Raw genomic sequence first — 14,311 nt, forward strand, 5'->3', positions numbered from 1 at the left:
AACTACCTCCACACGGGGGTCTACCAAAATGGCTTGGATAAATAAGATTCATGGTATCCTTTTTTCCAAGGATTATCGAGAGTTTGAACGAGAATTGGAACACGAAATATATAAACTTGACGTAAAATCATTATCTACAGGCATTGAGGATTCATCAGTCTCAATTGGTGAATTTACAGAAGAAGCTGAAGAAGCTGAGAAATCAAGAACTCGTTTCAAACAATTTGCTTTTGGGGGAGAAGAAAAAGTATTCGATATGGTTAGAGCTGATCCGAATGATCAAAAAATGAGTAATCTTCAAATTGAAGAAATTAAGAAAAAGGTTCCTCGATGGTTATACAAACTGACTTCTGATTTGGATTTTGAAGAAGAGGAGGAGGAGGAGGAGGAAGAAGATGATCAGGAAGAATCCACAGAGGATCACGGGATTCGTTCAAGAAAAGCCAAACGTGTAGTAATTTATACTGACACTGATACCGATGAGGATACTAATATCATTAATACCAATGATAATATCATCAATACTACCACTGATAATATCATTAATACCAATGATAATATCAATAATACTACTGATAATATCAGTAATACCACCGATAGTAATCAAGAAAAAAATAGTGATGATCAAGTCGAAAAAGGTGATCAAAGAGGAAAAGGAAATGGTGATCAAGCCAAAAAGAAAAAGGGTGATCAAGCCAAAAATGGTGATCAAAGAGGAAAAGGAAATGGTGATCAAGCAGAAGAACATGAAATGGCCTTGATACGTTACTCGCAACAATCAGATTTTCGTCGTGATATAATCAAAGGGTCGATGCGGGCTCAAAGACGTAAAACAGTCACTTGGGAAATGTTTCAAACAGATGTACACTCCCCCCTTTTTTTGACAGAATAGACAAAACACCTTTGTTTTCTTTTGATATCTCAAGGATGATGAACCTCATTTTTAGGAATTGGATGGAGGAAAAAAGCCCAAAAATACAAACATCTGATTATGTGGGTGAAGGGGCAAAAGAGAAAGAGAAAATGGAGAAAGAACACGAAGAGGAGTATAAAAGAAAAGAGGATAAAAGACAGGAGGAGGAACGGATAGCAATAGCAGAAACTTGGGATAATATTATATTTGCTCAAGCAATAAGGAGTTCCATATTAGTAACCCACTCGATTCTTCGAAAATACATCATATTACCTTCATTGATAATAGTTAAAAATATTGGTCGTATGTTATTATTTCAATTCCCTGAGTGGTATGAAGATTTGACCGAATGGAGTAGGGAAATGCATGTCAAATGCACATATAATGGTGTTCAATTATCGGAAACAGAATTTCCAAAAGATTGGTTAACAGACGGTATTCAGATAAAAATCCTATTTCCTTTCTCTCTGAAACCTTGGCATAGAAAAAAGCTACGATCCCATCATAAGGATCTAAGAAAAAAACAAAAAAATTTCTGTTTTTTAACGATCTGGGGGATGGAAACAGAAGTCCCCTTTGGCTCTCCCCGAAAAAAACCTTTCTTTTTTGAACCCATTAATAAAACACTCGAAAAAAAAATTAGAAAAGTCAAAAAGACAGGTTTTTTCTTTCTAAGAATTATAAAAGACAACATAAAAGGTTTTCTAAAGATTCTCAACGAAAAAATAAGATGGATTATCAAAATAGTTCTATTTATAAAAAGAAAAGTGAAGAAACTCTTTTTCTTAGTGACGCGAGTCTATGACCCAAGTCAAAATGAAGAACCAAGTCAAAATGAGAAAGATTCCAAAAAAATCATCCATGAATCACCCATTATAATTGTATCCGGAGATTGGACAAATGATTCACTGATAGAAAGAAAAATTAATGATCTGGCTGATAAGACAACCAAAATCTGGGATCAAGTAGAAAAGATTAGAAAAGACAAGAAAAAAAAACCTCTAACTCCAGATATTGAGGATATAGATATTAGTACTAACAAGGGAAATTTTAGTAATAAAAGAACCGAATCACGGAAACATATTTTTCAAATATCTAAAAAAGAAGAAGTGCCCCATTAATCTCTAAATGGAACTCTTTTATGAAATCTTTCATTGAAAGAATATACATGGGTATCCTTCTATGTATCACTAACATTTACAGGATCAATGCACAATTTTTTCTTGACTCAACAAAAAATACTTTAAATGGATACACTTACAATGACGAAATAAAGGAAAAGGATACTAATGAAACGAATCCAAATATAATTCCCTTCATTTCGACTGTAAAATCTCTTTCTACTTATACTACTAATATAAGTAGTGATAGTAATTCACCGATTTACTGCGACTTATCTTCTTTGTCTCAAGCCTATGTGTTTTACAAATTATTGCAAACCCAAGTTAGTAACAAATATAAGTCAGAATCCATATTTCATTACTACAGAACATATCCTTTTATTAAGGATAGAATAAAAGACTATTTCCATGACTATTTCCATACACGAGGAATATTTGATTCAGAATCAAAACACAAGAAACTGCGGAATTCTGGAATGAGTGAATGGAAAAACTGGTTAAAGAGCCATTATCAATACAATTTCTCCCATGACAAATGGTCTAGATTAGCACCTCTAAAATGGAGAAAGAAAGTCAATCAGCATTTTACGATTAAAAATAACGACTCACCAAAATTGGGTTCATATGAAGAAAAAGACCAATTAATTCATTCCGGTAAAAAGGATTATTATAAATATAAATTGGACTTATTGAAGAGTCCGAGTTGCGAAAAAAAAATTAAAAAACACTACAGATATGATCTTTTATCATATAAATATCTTAATTATGAAGATGTGAAAGACTCCAATATTTATGGATCACCATTACAAGTAAACAGGCACGGAGAGATTTCTAATTACAATACACATAAATACAAATCGTTTTATGCTACAACTATAAATGATAGCCTAGAAGATAAATATACAATTGATAGGGATCCAAATCTAGATAGAAAATATTTGGAATTGAGAATCACCAATTTTTACCCTAGAAACAATATTGAAACTAGGACTAGTACGGGTATCAGAACTTTCATTAATAAAAAAAAGAAAACTACTAAGACTGGGACCAATAAGAAAGATATTCTTTATCTTTATATCAGAATTCATCAAGAAATCCAAACAAAGCAAAAAGAGTTATTTTTTGATTGGATGGGAATGAATGAACAAATGTTAGATCATACTATATCGAATCTGCGCCCTTGGTTCTTACCAGAATTTGTGCCGCTTTACGATCGATATAAGACTAATCCGTGGATCATACCAATCAAATTGCTTCTATTTGATTTTCATGGAAACAAAACAAGCGATCTTTATATAGATCCAAAGGTGGAATCTAATCAAAAAGAAAGATTTAATCCAAAACCAAAAGTAGAATCTAATCAAAAGGGATATCTTGAATTAGAGAATGGGAACCGGGACGAGAAAGAACGACAGCACCAAGGAAATCTTATATCTGATATAAGAAACCAAAAAAAAGATGTTGGAGCAAATTCCGCGGGTTCAGATATTAAGAAACGCAGAAAGAAAAAGAAATTCAAGAGCAAGAAGGAAGCGGAACTAGACTTATTTTTGAAAAAATATTTTCTTTTTCAACTCCGATGGGGTGATTCTTTCAATCAAAGAATGACCAATAATATCAAGGTATATTGTCTACTGCTTAGACTTATGAATCCGAATGAAATTGCTATATCCTCTATTCAAAGAGGAGAAATGGGTCTAGATGTAATGCTGATTAATAAGGATTTGTCTCTTCCAGAATTGATAAAAAGGGGAATATTTATTGTTGAACCGGTTCGTTTGTCTATCAAATGGGATGGAATTTCGATTATGTATCAAACCATAGCTATTTCATTGACCCATAAGGTTCAGTACCAAACTAATCGAGGATACCAGGTAAAAAAACATATTGATAAGAATGACTTGAATGGCTCGATTGCACGACACGGAGGAGTGCGTGTGAATGGGGACAATAATAATTATGATTTGCTTGTTCCTGAACATATTTTATCTCCTAGCCATCGTAGAGAATTGAGAATTATAAGCCGTTTCAATTACCGAAATAGGAACCTTGTGAATAAGAATCCAGTATTTTGCAATAGAGCTAAGACTAATGCGCAGGGGTTTGAGAAATTTGTAAATAGGGATAAGCATTTTGATACAGATACAAATAACTCTCTAAAATGGAAAGTGTTTCTTTGGCCCACTCATCGATTAGAAGATTTAGCCTGTATGAATCGTTATTGGTTTGATACCAATAATGGGAGTCGTTTCAGTATGTCAAGGATCCATATGTATAAGCAATTTGGAATTCGCTGATGTTACAATCAATTTCCCTCTTTATCACGCGCCTGGTATATGAGAACATGCAAATAAATACATACCTTATGTTAGACTCTGATACACAAGATTCAGTCAGTTAGACTCTGATACACAAGATTCAGTCAGTTAGACTCTGATACACAAGATTCAGTCACATATCAATTGGACCTAGGAATGAATCGACAGAATCTTTTTAGGTCCCTTTCCCTTTCATTCTGTTTCGTGAGCCCAGGAATATACCATCCCTTTGTATCTGAATAAATTTATTGTTATTATTTATTCATATTCATTTTGATTTGTTTGATAGAAAAAAGAGTAATATATGAATCAATCCAGATTATTGTGTACACCAGAACAAAATAAATGGTATTATTATTCTTGATTGGGAAGATTTATATCCGTGGGAACAAAAAGAAAAAAAGAGAAGAATTTATTTGTATGGTAAAGAATTCGCCCATATCCGTTATTCCACAAGAAGAAAAAAGGGGTTCTGTTGAATTCCAAGTATTTAATTTTACCAATAAGATAGAGAGACTTACTTCACATTTGAAACTGCACAGAAGAGACTATTTATCTCAGAGGGGTCTGCGGAAAATTCTGGGGAAACGCCAACGACTGCTGGTTTATTTATCAAAGAAAAATCGAGTGCGTTATAGGGAATTAATTGGTCAATTGGGTATTCGAGAACCAAAAACTGGTTAGTTTGGAAATTCGTTTGAGTTATTCGGTTCATTAGATCTTGAATTTGGATGAACCTCGTTTCATTTTCAGGAATTCATGGAATAATGAATTGGGATCGGAGAAATGGAATAATGAATTGGAATCGGAGAATAAAAACATATGACTGTACCAGACGCAAGAAAAGACCTCCTCGTGGTCAATATGGGTCCTCACCACCCGTCAATGCATGGTGTTCTTCGACTCATTGTTACTCTAGATGGCGAAGATGTTATCGACTGTGAACCCATATTGGGTTATTTACACAGAGGAATGGAAAAAATTGCGGAAAACCGAACAATTATACAATATCTACCTTATGTAACACGTTGGGATTATTTAGCTACTATGTTCACGGAGGCAATAACCGTTAATGCACCTGAGGAATTGGGAAATATTCAAGTACCTAAAAGAGCCAGCTATATTAGGGTAATTATGCTGGAGTTGAGTCGTATAGCTTCGCATTTGTTATGGCTTGGACCTTTTATGGCCGATATCGGTGCGCAGACTCCTTTCTTCTATATTTTCAGAGAGAGGGAATTGTTATATGATCTATTCGAAGCTGCCACAGGTATGCGAATGATGCATAATTATTTCCGTATCGGGGGGGTAGCTGCTGATTTACCTCATGGCTGGATAGATAAATGTTTAGATTTCTGCGATTATTTTTTAACGGGAGTTGTTGAATATCAAAAGCTTATTACGCGCAATCCCATCTTTTTGGAACGAGTTGAAGGGGTAGGTTTTATTGGGGGAGAGGAAGCCATAAATTGGGGTTTATCAGGACCAATGCTACGAGCTTCCGGAATCCAATGGGACCTTCGTAAAGTCGATCGGTATGAGTGTTATGATGAATTCGATTGGGAAGTCCAATGGCAAAAAGAAGGAGACTCATTAGCTCGTTATTTAGTAAGAATTGGCGAAATGACGGAATCCATCAAAATTATTCAACAGGCTCTGGAAGGAATTCCGGGGGGACCTTATGAAAATTTAGAATTCCGACGCTTTGCTGGAACAAAAGATTCAGAATTGAACGACTTTGAATATCGATTCATTAGTAAAAAGCCTTCTCCCAGTTTTGAATTGTCAAAACAAGAACTTTATGTGAGAGTAGAAGCCCCAAAGGGAGAATTAGGTATTTTTCTGATAGGAGATAATAGTGTTTTTCCTTGGAGATGGAAAATACGTCCACCCGGTTTCATCAATTTGCAAATTCTTCCTCAGCTAGTTAAAAGAATGAAATTGGCTGATATTATGACAATACTAGGTAGTATAGATATCATTATGGGAGAAGTTGATCGTTGAAATGATAATTGAAGAAGCACAAGCTATCAATTCTTTTTTCAGATCGGAATCCTCAAAAGAGGCCTATGGGCTCATATGGTTACTTGTACCTATTGTTACTCTTGTATTGGGAATCACAATAGGGGTATTAGTAATTGTGTGGCTAGAAAGAAAAATATCTGCAGGGATACAACGACGAATTGGTCCTGAGTATGCCGGCCCCCTGGGCATTCTTCAAGCTCTAGCGGATGGGGTCAAACTACTTTTCAAAGAAGATCTTCTTCCATCTAGAGGAGATATTCGTTTATTTAGTGTCGGCCCATCCGTAGCGGTCGTATCAATTCTACTGAGTTATTCAGTAATTCCCTTTGGCCATCACCTTGTACTAACCGATCTCAGTATAGGTGTTTCTCTATGGATCGCTATTTCAAGTATTGCCCCTATCGGACTTCTTATGTCCGGATATGGATCAAATAATAAATATTCCTTTTCAGGTGGTTTACGAGCTGCTGCTCAATCTATAAGTTATGAAATACCGTTAACTCCATGTGTGTTATCAATATCTCTACGTGTGATTCGTTGGAATACGCACTCCTACCTCTTTCTTTGCTTTTTCTAGGAAAGAAGTTGGTTGATTGAATATATAGATAGAACTCTTTTTTATTCATCACTGGGATCTATGAACTAAACCAGATAGTTATATGAGTGAAACAAAACTGCTTATGAATTCGCAGTAAGAAGATCGAGTCTCATTACCTACGTACGAGAGTAAAGTGGAGCTAAACATAAGCAGCGGAAGCTGTTTACCCCAAGTATCGATTAGCCATCAGGACTTGAAGCGGGCGCAAAAGATCAACTGTATGGAATTTTTACTCTTGTATTTATTACCATACCGAGGATCCACCAAAACTGAGTGGACGGTTAGGAACACCAAGGTACACAAAAGATTAGTAATGGAGATAATGTAACGTATCCAAACGGATATTTTGACATTACATAAAAGGAGTCATAATGAGGGCTTGAAGTTGGTAGAAATGATCAAAAAGTACTTCCCCGTGATCCCGATCCAGAGTATAGCTCCTATCCACTGATTTAAAAATAACTATCAGGAACGAAGTAATCCTTTATTTATATAGTATAGTCCTTCTGAGAAAGAAGAGAAGAACAGGAAGGAAAAATGGATTGACTATTTATTGTATCTTATGGAAAGATCGAGTTAAGTTATTACTGAACAAGAAACTCAGCAAAAAGAATAAAGGATGAGATGGATTCAGAAGTGTACTTTTTATTTGTTATTATCTTATCGCGGACAGAATCCCACTGGTCTAGTTCACTTATGAGCATTTTGATTCATCTTTCTTTTTTCCTATGGTATGCCGATGTAATACCGAAGCATACCTTAGATTTATTCGTGACCATTGAGGAGCCGTATGAAGCTGAGGTCTCATGTACGGTTCTGGAATAGAGATGGGAACAGTGATGTTATCATCGACTATGATTATCTAACAGTTCAAGTACGGTTGATATAGTTGAGGCGCAGTCAAAATATGGTTTTTGGGGGTGGAATCTTTGGCGTCAACCTATAGGGTTCATAGTTTTTATAATTTCTTCACTAGCAGAATGCGAGAGATTGCCCTTTGATTTACCGGAAGCCGAGGAGGAATTAGTAGCAGGTTATCAAACTGAATATTCAGGTATCAAATTTGGTTTATTTTATGTTGCTTCTTACCTCAATTTACTAGTTTCTTCATTATTCGTAACAGTTCTGTACTTGGGAGGGTGGAATCTTCCTATTCCATATATACCAATTACTGAACTTTTCGAAATAAATAAAACTAGTGAAGTCTTTGGAACAACAATTAGTCTCCTCATTACATTAGCTAAAGCTTATTTGTTCCTGTTCATTCCTATCTCAACAAGATGGACTTTACCTAGGCTGAGAATGGATCAACTATTAAATCTTGGGTGGAAATCTCTTTTACCTATTGCTCTCGGTAATCTATTATTGACAACTTCTTCCCAACTTGTTTCGCTATAACAGAATAGGATATTCCAGATTCTTATCCTCTCTCAAGCAAGAGAAAGAAACATCAAATTATTCATGGATATTCACGATATATGTTTCCTATGGTGACTGGGTTCATGAATTATGGTCAACAGACAGTACGAGCTGCAAGATACATTGGTCAAAGTTTCATGATTACCTTATCTCACGCAAATCGTTTACCTGTAACTATTCAATATCCTTATGAAAAATCGATCACATCAGAGCGTTTCCGTGGGCGAATCCACTTTGAATTTGATAAATGCATTGCTTGTGAAGTATGTGTTCGCGTATGTCCGATAGATCTACCTGTTGTTGATTGGCGATTAGAAACAGATATTAGAAAGAAACGATTGCTTAATTATAGTATTGATTTCGGAATCTGTATATTTTGTGGTAATTGCGTGGAGTATTGCCCCACAAACTGTTTATCAATGACTGAAGAATATGAACTTTCCACCTACGATCGTCACGAATTAAATTATAATCAAATTGCTTTGGGTCGGTTACCAATGTCTGTAATTGGAGATTACACAGTTCGAACAATTATGAACTCAACTCCAATAAAAATATCTATGGAGAAACCCCTTGATTCAAGAACGATTACCAATTAAATTAAAAATAAGACTAAGTTTTGATCAAAAGTAGGTAAGTTTCTTTCATGTCAGACAAAGAATAACTAGATTTGTGAGGATTATAACTACTTTTTGAATATATAAATATATATAGCCATTATAGCCATAGCCCTTATTTGTTTAATTAAAAATATGAAATTACGAACTCTGTTTCGACTAAAGACAAAAGCAAGATTGGCCCGTTCAATTGATTAACTCAATCTACATAAACCCACACCACGCTGGGGTAAGAACTATTAGATATAAAAAAGGGTAACCCACTTTTTCCCGACCAGTAAGATCATGAGATATTTTGACTTATTTATCGCTTATTTAACACATAATGGATTTACCTGCGCCAATACATGATATTCTTTTAGTATCTCTGGGATCAGGTCTTATAGTAGGAGGTCTAGGAGTGGTATTACTTACCAATCCAATTTATTCTGCCTTTTCCTTGGGATTGGTTCTTGTTTGTATATCTTTATTTTATATTCCATCGAACTCTTATTTTGTAGCTGCTGCGCAGCTACTTATTTACGTGGGAGCCATAAATGTCTTAATCTTATTTGCTGTGATGTTTATGAATGGTTCAGAATATTACAATTCTTTTCATTTTTGGACTGTCGGAGATGGATTCACTTCGCTAGTTTGTACAAGTATTTTTTTTTCACTAATTGCTACTATCCCAAACACGTCATGGTACGGGATTATTTGGACTACAAGATCAAACCAGATCATAGAACAGGACCTGACAAGTAATGTTCAACAGATTGGGATTCATTTATCAACAGATTTTTATCTTCCATTTGAACTGATTTCTATAATCCTTTTAGTTTCCTTAGTGGGCGCAATTGCTATGGCTCGCCGGGAATAGATACTTAGAATTGGAAATAACAAACCAACCAAATAAAATAAAGCAACCTCCGTGTAATTGTTATCGCATCTATCTGTCCACCCTAAATTGGAATATTGTTCATGAGACATATTTCAAAGTTTTGTTAGTTCGACGACCCATTTCAGTGTCTTTTTTGGTACTGTATTTCTTATATATATTATATGGATTGATAATTGAATTAGATTCAGTAGAATCTTCTCATTTAATTAATCGAATCAGTTGAATTGTTGTTTATATTGAAATGAATCGAGATTGACGAGGAGTTGGTCAATGATGCTCGAGCATGTACTTGTTTTGAGTGCCTATTTATTTTCTATTGGTATCTATGGATTGATCACAAGTCGAAACATGGTTAGAGCACTTATGTGTCTTGAACTTATACTGAATGCTGTTAATATGAATCTCATAACATTTTCTGATTTATTTGATAGTCGCCAATTAAAGGGAGACGTTTTCTCGATCTTTGTTATCGCTATTGCAGCCGCCGAAGCAGCTATTGGACCAGCTATTGTTTCTTCGATCTATCGTAACAGAAAATCAACTCGTATCAATCAATCAAATTTATTGAATAAATAAAAATAGTCGGTAGTCGGAACCTTTACTCAAATAAAATATATAAAGACATATACGTTATGTCACTCTGTAGAAGTAAATAGACACTCGACTCACGTTATGGATCAATGGATCATAAGCATGGATTAGGAATAAGAGTACAATAAATTTTATACGTTTTCTTTCTTTATTATATATAACTATAATTCATTTATAGATTAGCAAAACGTGTATTGACTGATATGACCATGTTTGATGAAAGATAAGAGATCAAAGTATCTTGGGCCTATCTCATGAACAGATCAGAAATAGATTTCTAACAAAACTTTATGGTCTAATCACCGATTCGTCTGGTGCCAAAATATTTAATCATTTACTAAAGCTACCAGACCGAAAATTTATGACGTTCCAAAAAAAATTAATAGATCTAATGTCACACTCAGTAAAGATTTATGATACATGTATAGGGTGTACCCAATGCGTACGAGCGTGTCCTACAGATGTCCTGGAAATGATACCCTGGGACGGATGTAAAGCTAAGCAAATTGCTTCCGCACCAAGAACGGAGGACTGTGTAGGTTGTAAGAGATGTGAATCTGCTTGTCCAACGGATTTCTTAAGTATACGGGTTTATTTATGGCATGAGACAACCCGTAGCATGGGTCTAGCTTATTAATACGTTACAAAAAACTCCCCTTGAATCCATTTGATTCCTCTTTACCGACAAAAACCCGTACTCGATAAATAAAAAAATCCGAGCGCGGGTTTTTCTGGTCAAATCAAAGTGTATTTTGTCTTTACTATGAGTGATTTTTATTGGTTAACAATCATTGTTGTTTGCCCATATCCGCGGTTCCTTAATTGCTCTTTTCCCTCATAGAGGAAATAAGGTAGTTCGATGGTATACTATCTGTATCTGCTTATTTGAACTCCTTCTAACGACCTACGTATTCTGTTATCATTTTAAATTGGACGATCCATTAATCCAATTGGAAGAAGACTTTAACTGGATAAATATTTTTGATTTTCACTGGAGACTCGGAATCGACGGACTTTCTATAGGACCCATTTTATTGACAGGATTTATCACTACTTTAGCTACTTCAGCGGCTTGGCCAGTTACCCGAAATTCGCGATTGTTCCATTTCCTGATGTTAGCAATGTACAGTGGTCAAATAGGATCATTTTCTTCTCGAGACCTCTTACTTTTTTTCATCATGTGGGAATTAGAATTAATTCCTGTTTACCTACTTTTATCCATGTGGGGAGGAAAGAAACGTCTGTACTCAGCTACAAAGTTCATTTTGTACACTGCAGGAGGTTCCATTTTCTCTTAATGGGAGTTCTAGGTATGGGTTTATATGGTTCCAATGAACCAACATTAAATTTTGAAACATTAGCTAATCAATCGTATCCCGTGGCATTGGAAATAATATTTTATTTGGGTTTCCTTATTGCTTATGCTGTCAAATCACCGATCATACCTTTACATACATGGTTGCCAGATACCCATGGAGAGGCGCATTACAGTACATGTATGCTTCTAGCTGGAATCTTATTAAAATGGGAGCATACGGGTTGGTTCGGGTCAATATGGAATTATTACCCCACGCCCATTCCATATTTTCTCCTTGGTTGATGATAGTAGGGACTATTCAAATAATCTATGCAGCTTTAACTTCTCTTGGTCAACGCAATTTAAAAAAGAGAATAGCCTATTCTTCCGTATCTCATATGGGTTTCATAATAATAGGAATTAGTTCTATAACCGATGCGGGACTCAATGGAGCTATTTTACAAATCATCTCTCATGGATTTATTGGTGCTGCACTTTTTTTCCTGGCAGGAACAAGTTATGATAGAATACGTCTTCGTTATCTTAACGAAATGGGGGGAATAGCTATACTAATGCCAAGAATCTTTACGATGTTCAGTAGCTTCTCAATGGCTTCTCTCGCATTACCAGGAATGAGTGGTTTTGTTGCAGAATTTGTGATATTTTTGGGAATAATTACTAGCCCAAAATACCTTGTAATGTCAAAAATACTAATTACTTTTGTAATGGCAATTGGAATGATATTAACTCCTATTTATTCATTATCTATGTCACGCCAGATGTTCTATGGATACAGGTTATTCAATGTTCCCAAGTCTCACTTTGTGGATTCTGGACCACGAGAAATCTTTATTTTGATGTGTATCCTTTTACCTATAATAGGTATTGGTATTTATCCAGATTTCGTTCTTTCACTATCAGTTGACAAGGTAGAAACTATTCTATCTAATTACTTTCATGGGTAGCTTTCATGGATGGATTTTTTTATGGTTATGGGCAGCACAGAAGATCCAATCCAATAATCCTGCACTGCTGTTTACAAACAAATCAATCGTTGGCTAGACCAATCAAAAGGAAAAGAAGATTTTTCCTTCTATCAAGTCAAAAATGCAATTAAATGAAGGAAATTGTAATCAGAAATATCTGTAGTTTTTATTATTTAACTACAGATATTTCTGATTACATATATATCTTTCACCTTATACATATAATGTATAAATGAGATAATAATATTATGGTTAATAATATTATGGTATATGAGAGGGGTATATGAGAATGAAAGGGTATGTGTACAATCTTTCTATGTATTCTGCAGTTTTTTTCTTCAATTAGATGTTTAATGTGAATGAACCATAACTATGTAGCCCTCTTCCTAATAGATTGACCCCAAAATAGCAGATCCAAATTATAAGAAATCCCATAGAAGCCACAATTGCTGAATTTGCACCTTGCAAACTTTTATTTGTTCTAGTATGTAAATAAATCGCGAATACGGTCCAAGTAATAAATGCCCAGGTTTCTTTGGGGTCCCAATTCCAATAAGATCCCCATGCCTCATTAGCCCATACTGCTCCTGAAAGAATACCTATAGTTAAAAGGGTAAAACCCAAGCCAATGACACGATAACTCCAAGAATCCAATCGCTGAGTCAATTGATACCTGTGATAATTTCTAAACGAAAAATTCACGTATTGGGTCTCATCAAAAGAAATGAACTAATTAATAAATGATTGGTTTTACCGAAAATATCTATCTTTCTTCTAAACGTAATGACCAGGAGAGTTATGGATAATAATGATCCACATAAAAGAGCTGCATAGCTCAACAACATCATACTTACGTGCATCATTAACCAACGGGATTGGAGAGCAGGCACTAATATTGCGGATTGATGCATTTTAGTTAAAAGACCCGAAGTGGCAAAGCCTTGGGTTAAAATAGCGCTTGGGGCGGTTATTTTACTGAAAAAATTCTTATAGTTTCTAAAATATGGAACTATATGAATAAGGAGAAACTCCATGAAAGGAACATTAATGATTCATATAGATCACTTAATGGTACATGTCCCGAATAAATCCAACGAGTAACTAATAATCCTGTTATACAGAAAAAAGTAGCTATCATGCCTTTTTCTGACGAATCACATAGTCCTACAATTTCATAGACCAAGGTCATCAGATGAGTAGGAATCACAATTGAAATGATCGAAAAAGATATGTGAGTTAATATATGTTCTAAAGTTGCAAATATCATAAACAATCATTTTTGTTTTATAGTTATAAAAAAGGGAACCCTTCCTTAATTACCGAATGTAAATATGGTATCGAATTAAAGGATCCGTTGTGTCCTTTTTTGTTTTAGAGAATGCCGCCACTCGGACTCGAACCGAGATGCTCTAGCACTGCTTCCTAAGAACAGCGTGTCTACCGATTTCACCATGGCGGCTTGTTCGAAGTAATACTAACTCATGCATATTCAATCGTCGATATTGAGAGGTTCAATGCAATTGCAATAGATGATTATTGAATCAAT

At 35.0% G+C, this 14,311-nt stretch overlaps 3 protein-coding genes and 2 pseudogenes across 3 annotated transcripts; all 5 read left to right on the top strand.

The window, feature by feature from the left end:
- LOC126409517 (protein TIC 214-like) overlaps nucleotides 1-4,349 on the top strand; it is a 5,907-nt pseudogene extending 1,558 nt beyond the window's left edge.
- An 825-nt stretch (nucleotides 4,350-5,174) lies between these two features.
- Nucleotides 5,175-6,356, top strand: LOC126409520 (NAD(P)H-quinone oxidoreductase subunit H, chloroplastic). The gene has a single exon (XM_050075482.1). It carries the CDS (start codon nucleotides 5,175-5,177, stop codon nucleotides 6,354-6,356), a length of 1,182 nt encoding a protein of 393 aa, XP_049931439.1.
- Nucleotide 6,357: 1 nt separating this feature from the next.
- LOC126409521 (NAD(P)H-quinone oxidoreductase subunit 1, chloroplastic-like) lies at nucleotides 6,358-7,837 on the top strand. Its single transcript, XM_050075484.1, has one exon. The coding sequence runs from the start codon at nucleotides 6,358-6,360 to the stop codon at nucleotides 6,952-6,954; it is 597 nt and encodes a 198-aa protein (XP_049931441.1). The 3' UTR covers nucleotides 6,955-7,837.
- On the top strand, nucleotides 7,834-8,600 carry LOC126409524 (NAD(P)H-quinone oxidoreductase subunit 1, chloroplastic; the record flags this gene model as incomplete). Its single annotated transcript, XM_050075485.1, has 1 exon — nucleotides 7,834-8,600. A coding segment is annotated over one exon (540 nt), but the record flags the coding sequence as incomplete, so codon positions are not given.
- A 394-nt stretch (nucleotides 8,601-8,994) lies between these two features.
- LOC126409519 (NAD(P)H-quinone oxidoreductase chain 4, chloroplastic-like) lies at nucleotides 8,995-12,971 on the top strand (annotated as a pseudogene).
- Nucleotides 12,972-14,311: the final 1,340 nt, after the last annotated feature.

Source organism: Nymphaea colorata, unplaced genomic scaffold (assembly GCF_008831285.2).
Source record: "Nymphaea colorata isolate Beijing-Zhang1983 unplaced genomic scaffold, ASM883128v2 scaffold0491, whole genome shotgun sequence".
In the NCBI taxonomy this organism is placed as follows: Eukaryota; Viridiplantae; Streptophyta; class Magnoliopsida; order Nymphaeales; family Nymphaeaceae; genus Nymphaea; species Nymphaea colorata.

What these genes read in the sequence shown, in the direction of transcription:
- LOC126409520 (XM_050075482.1), top strand. Translation starts at nt 5,175, where the DNA reads ATGACTGTACCAGACGCAAGAAAAGACCTCCTCGTGGTCAATATGGGT.
- LOC126409521 (XM_050075484.1), top strand. Translation starts at nt 6,358, where the DNA reads ATGATAATTGAAGAAGCACAAGCTATCAATTCTTTTTTCAGATCGGAA.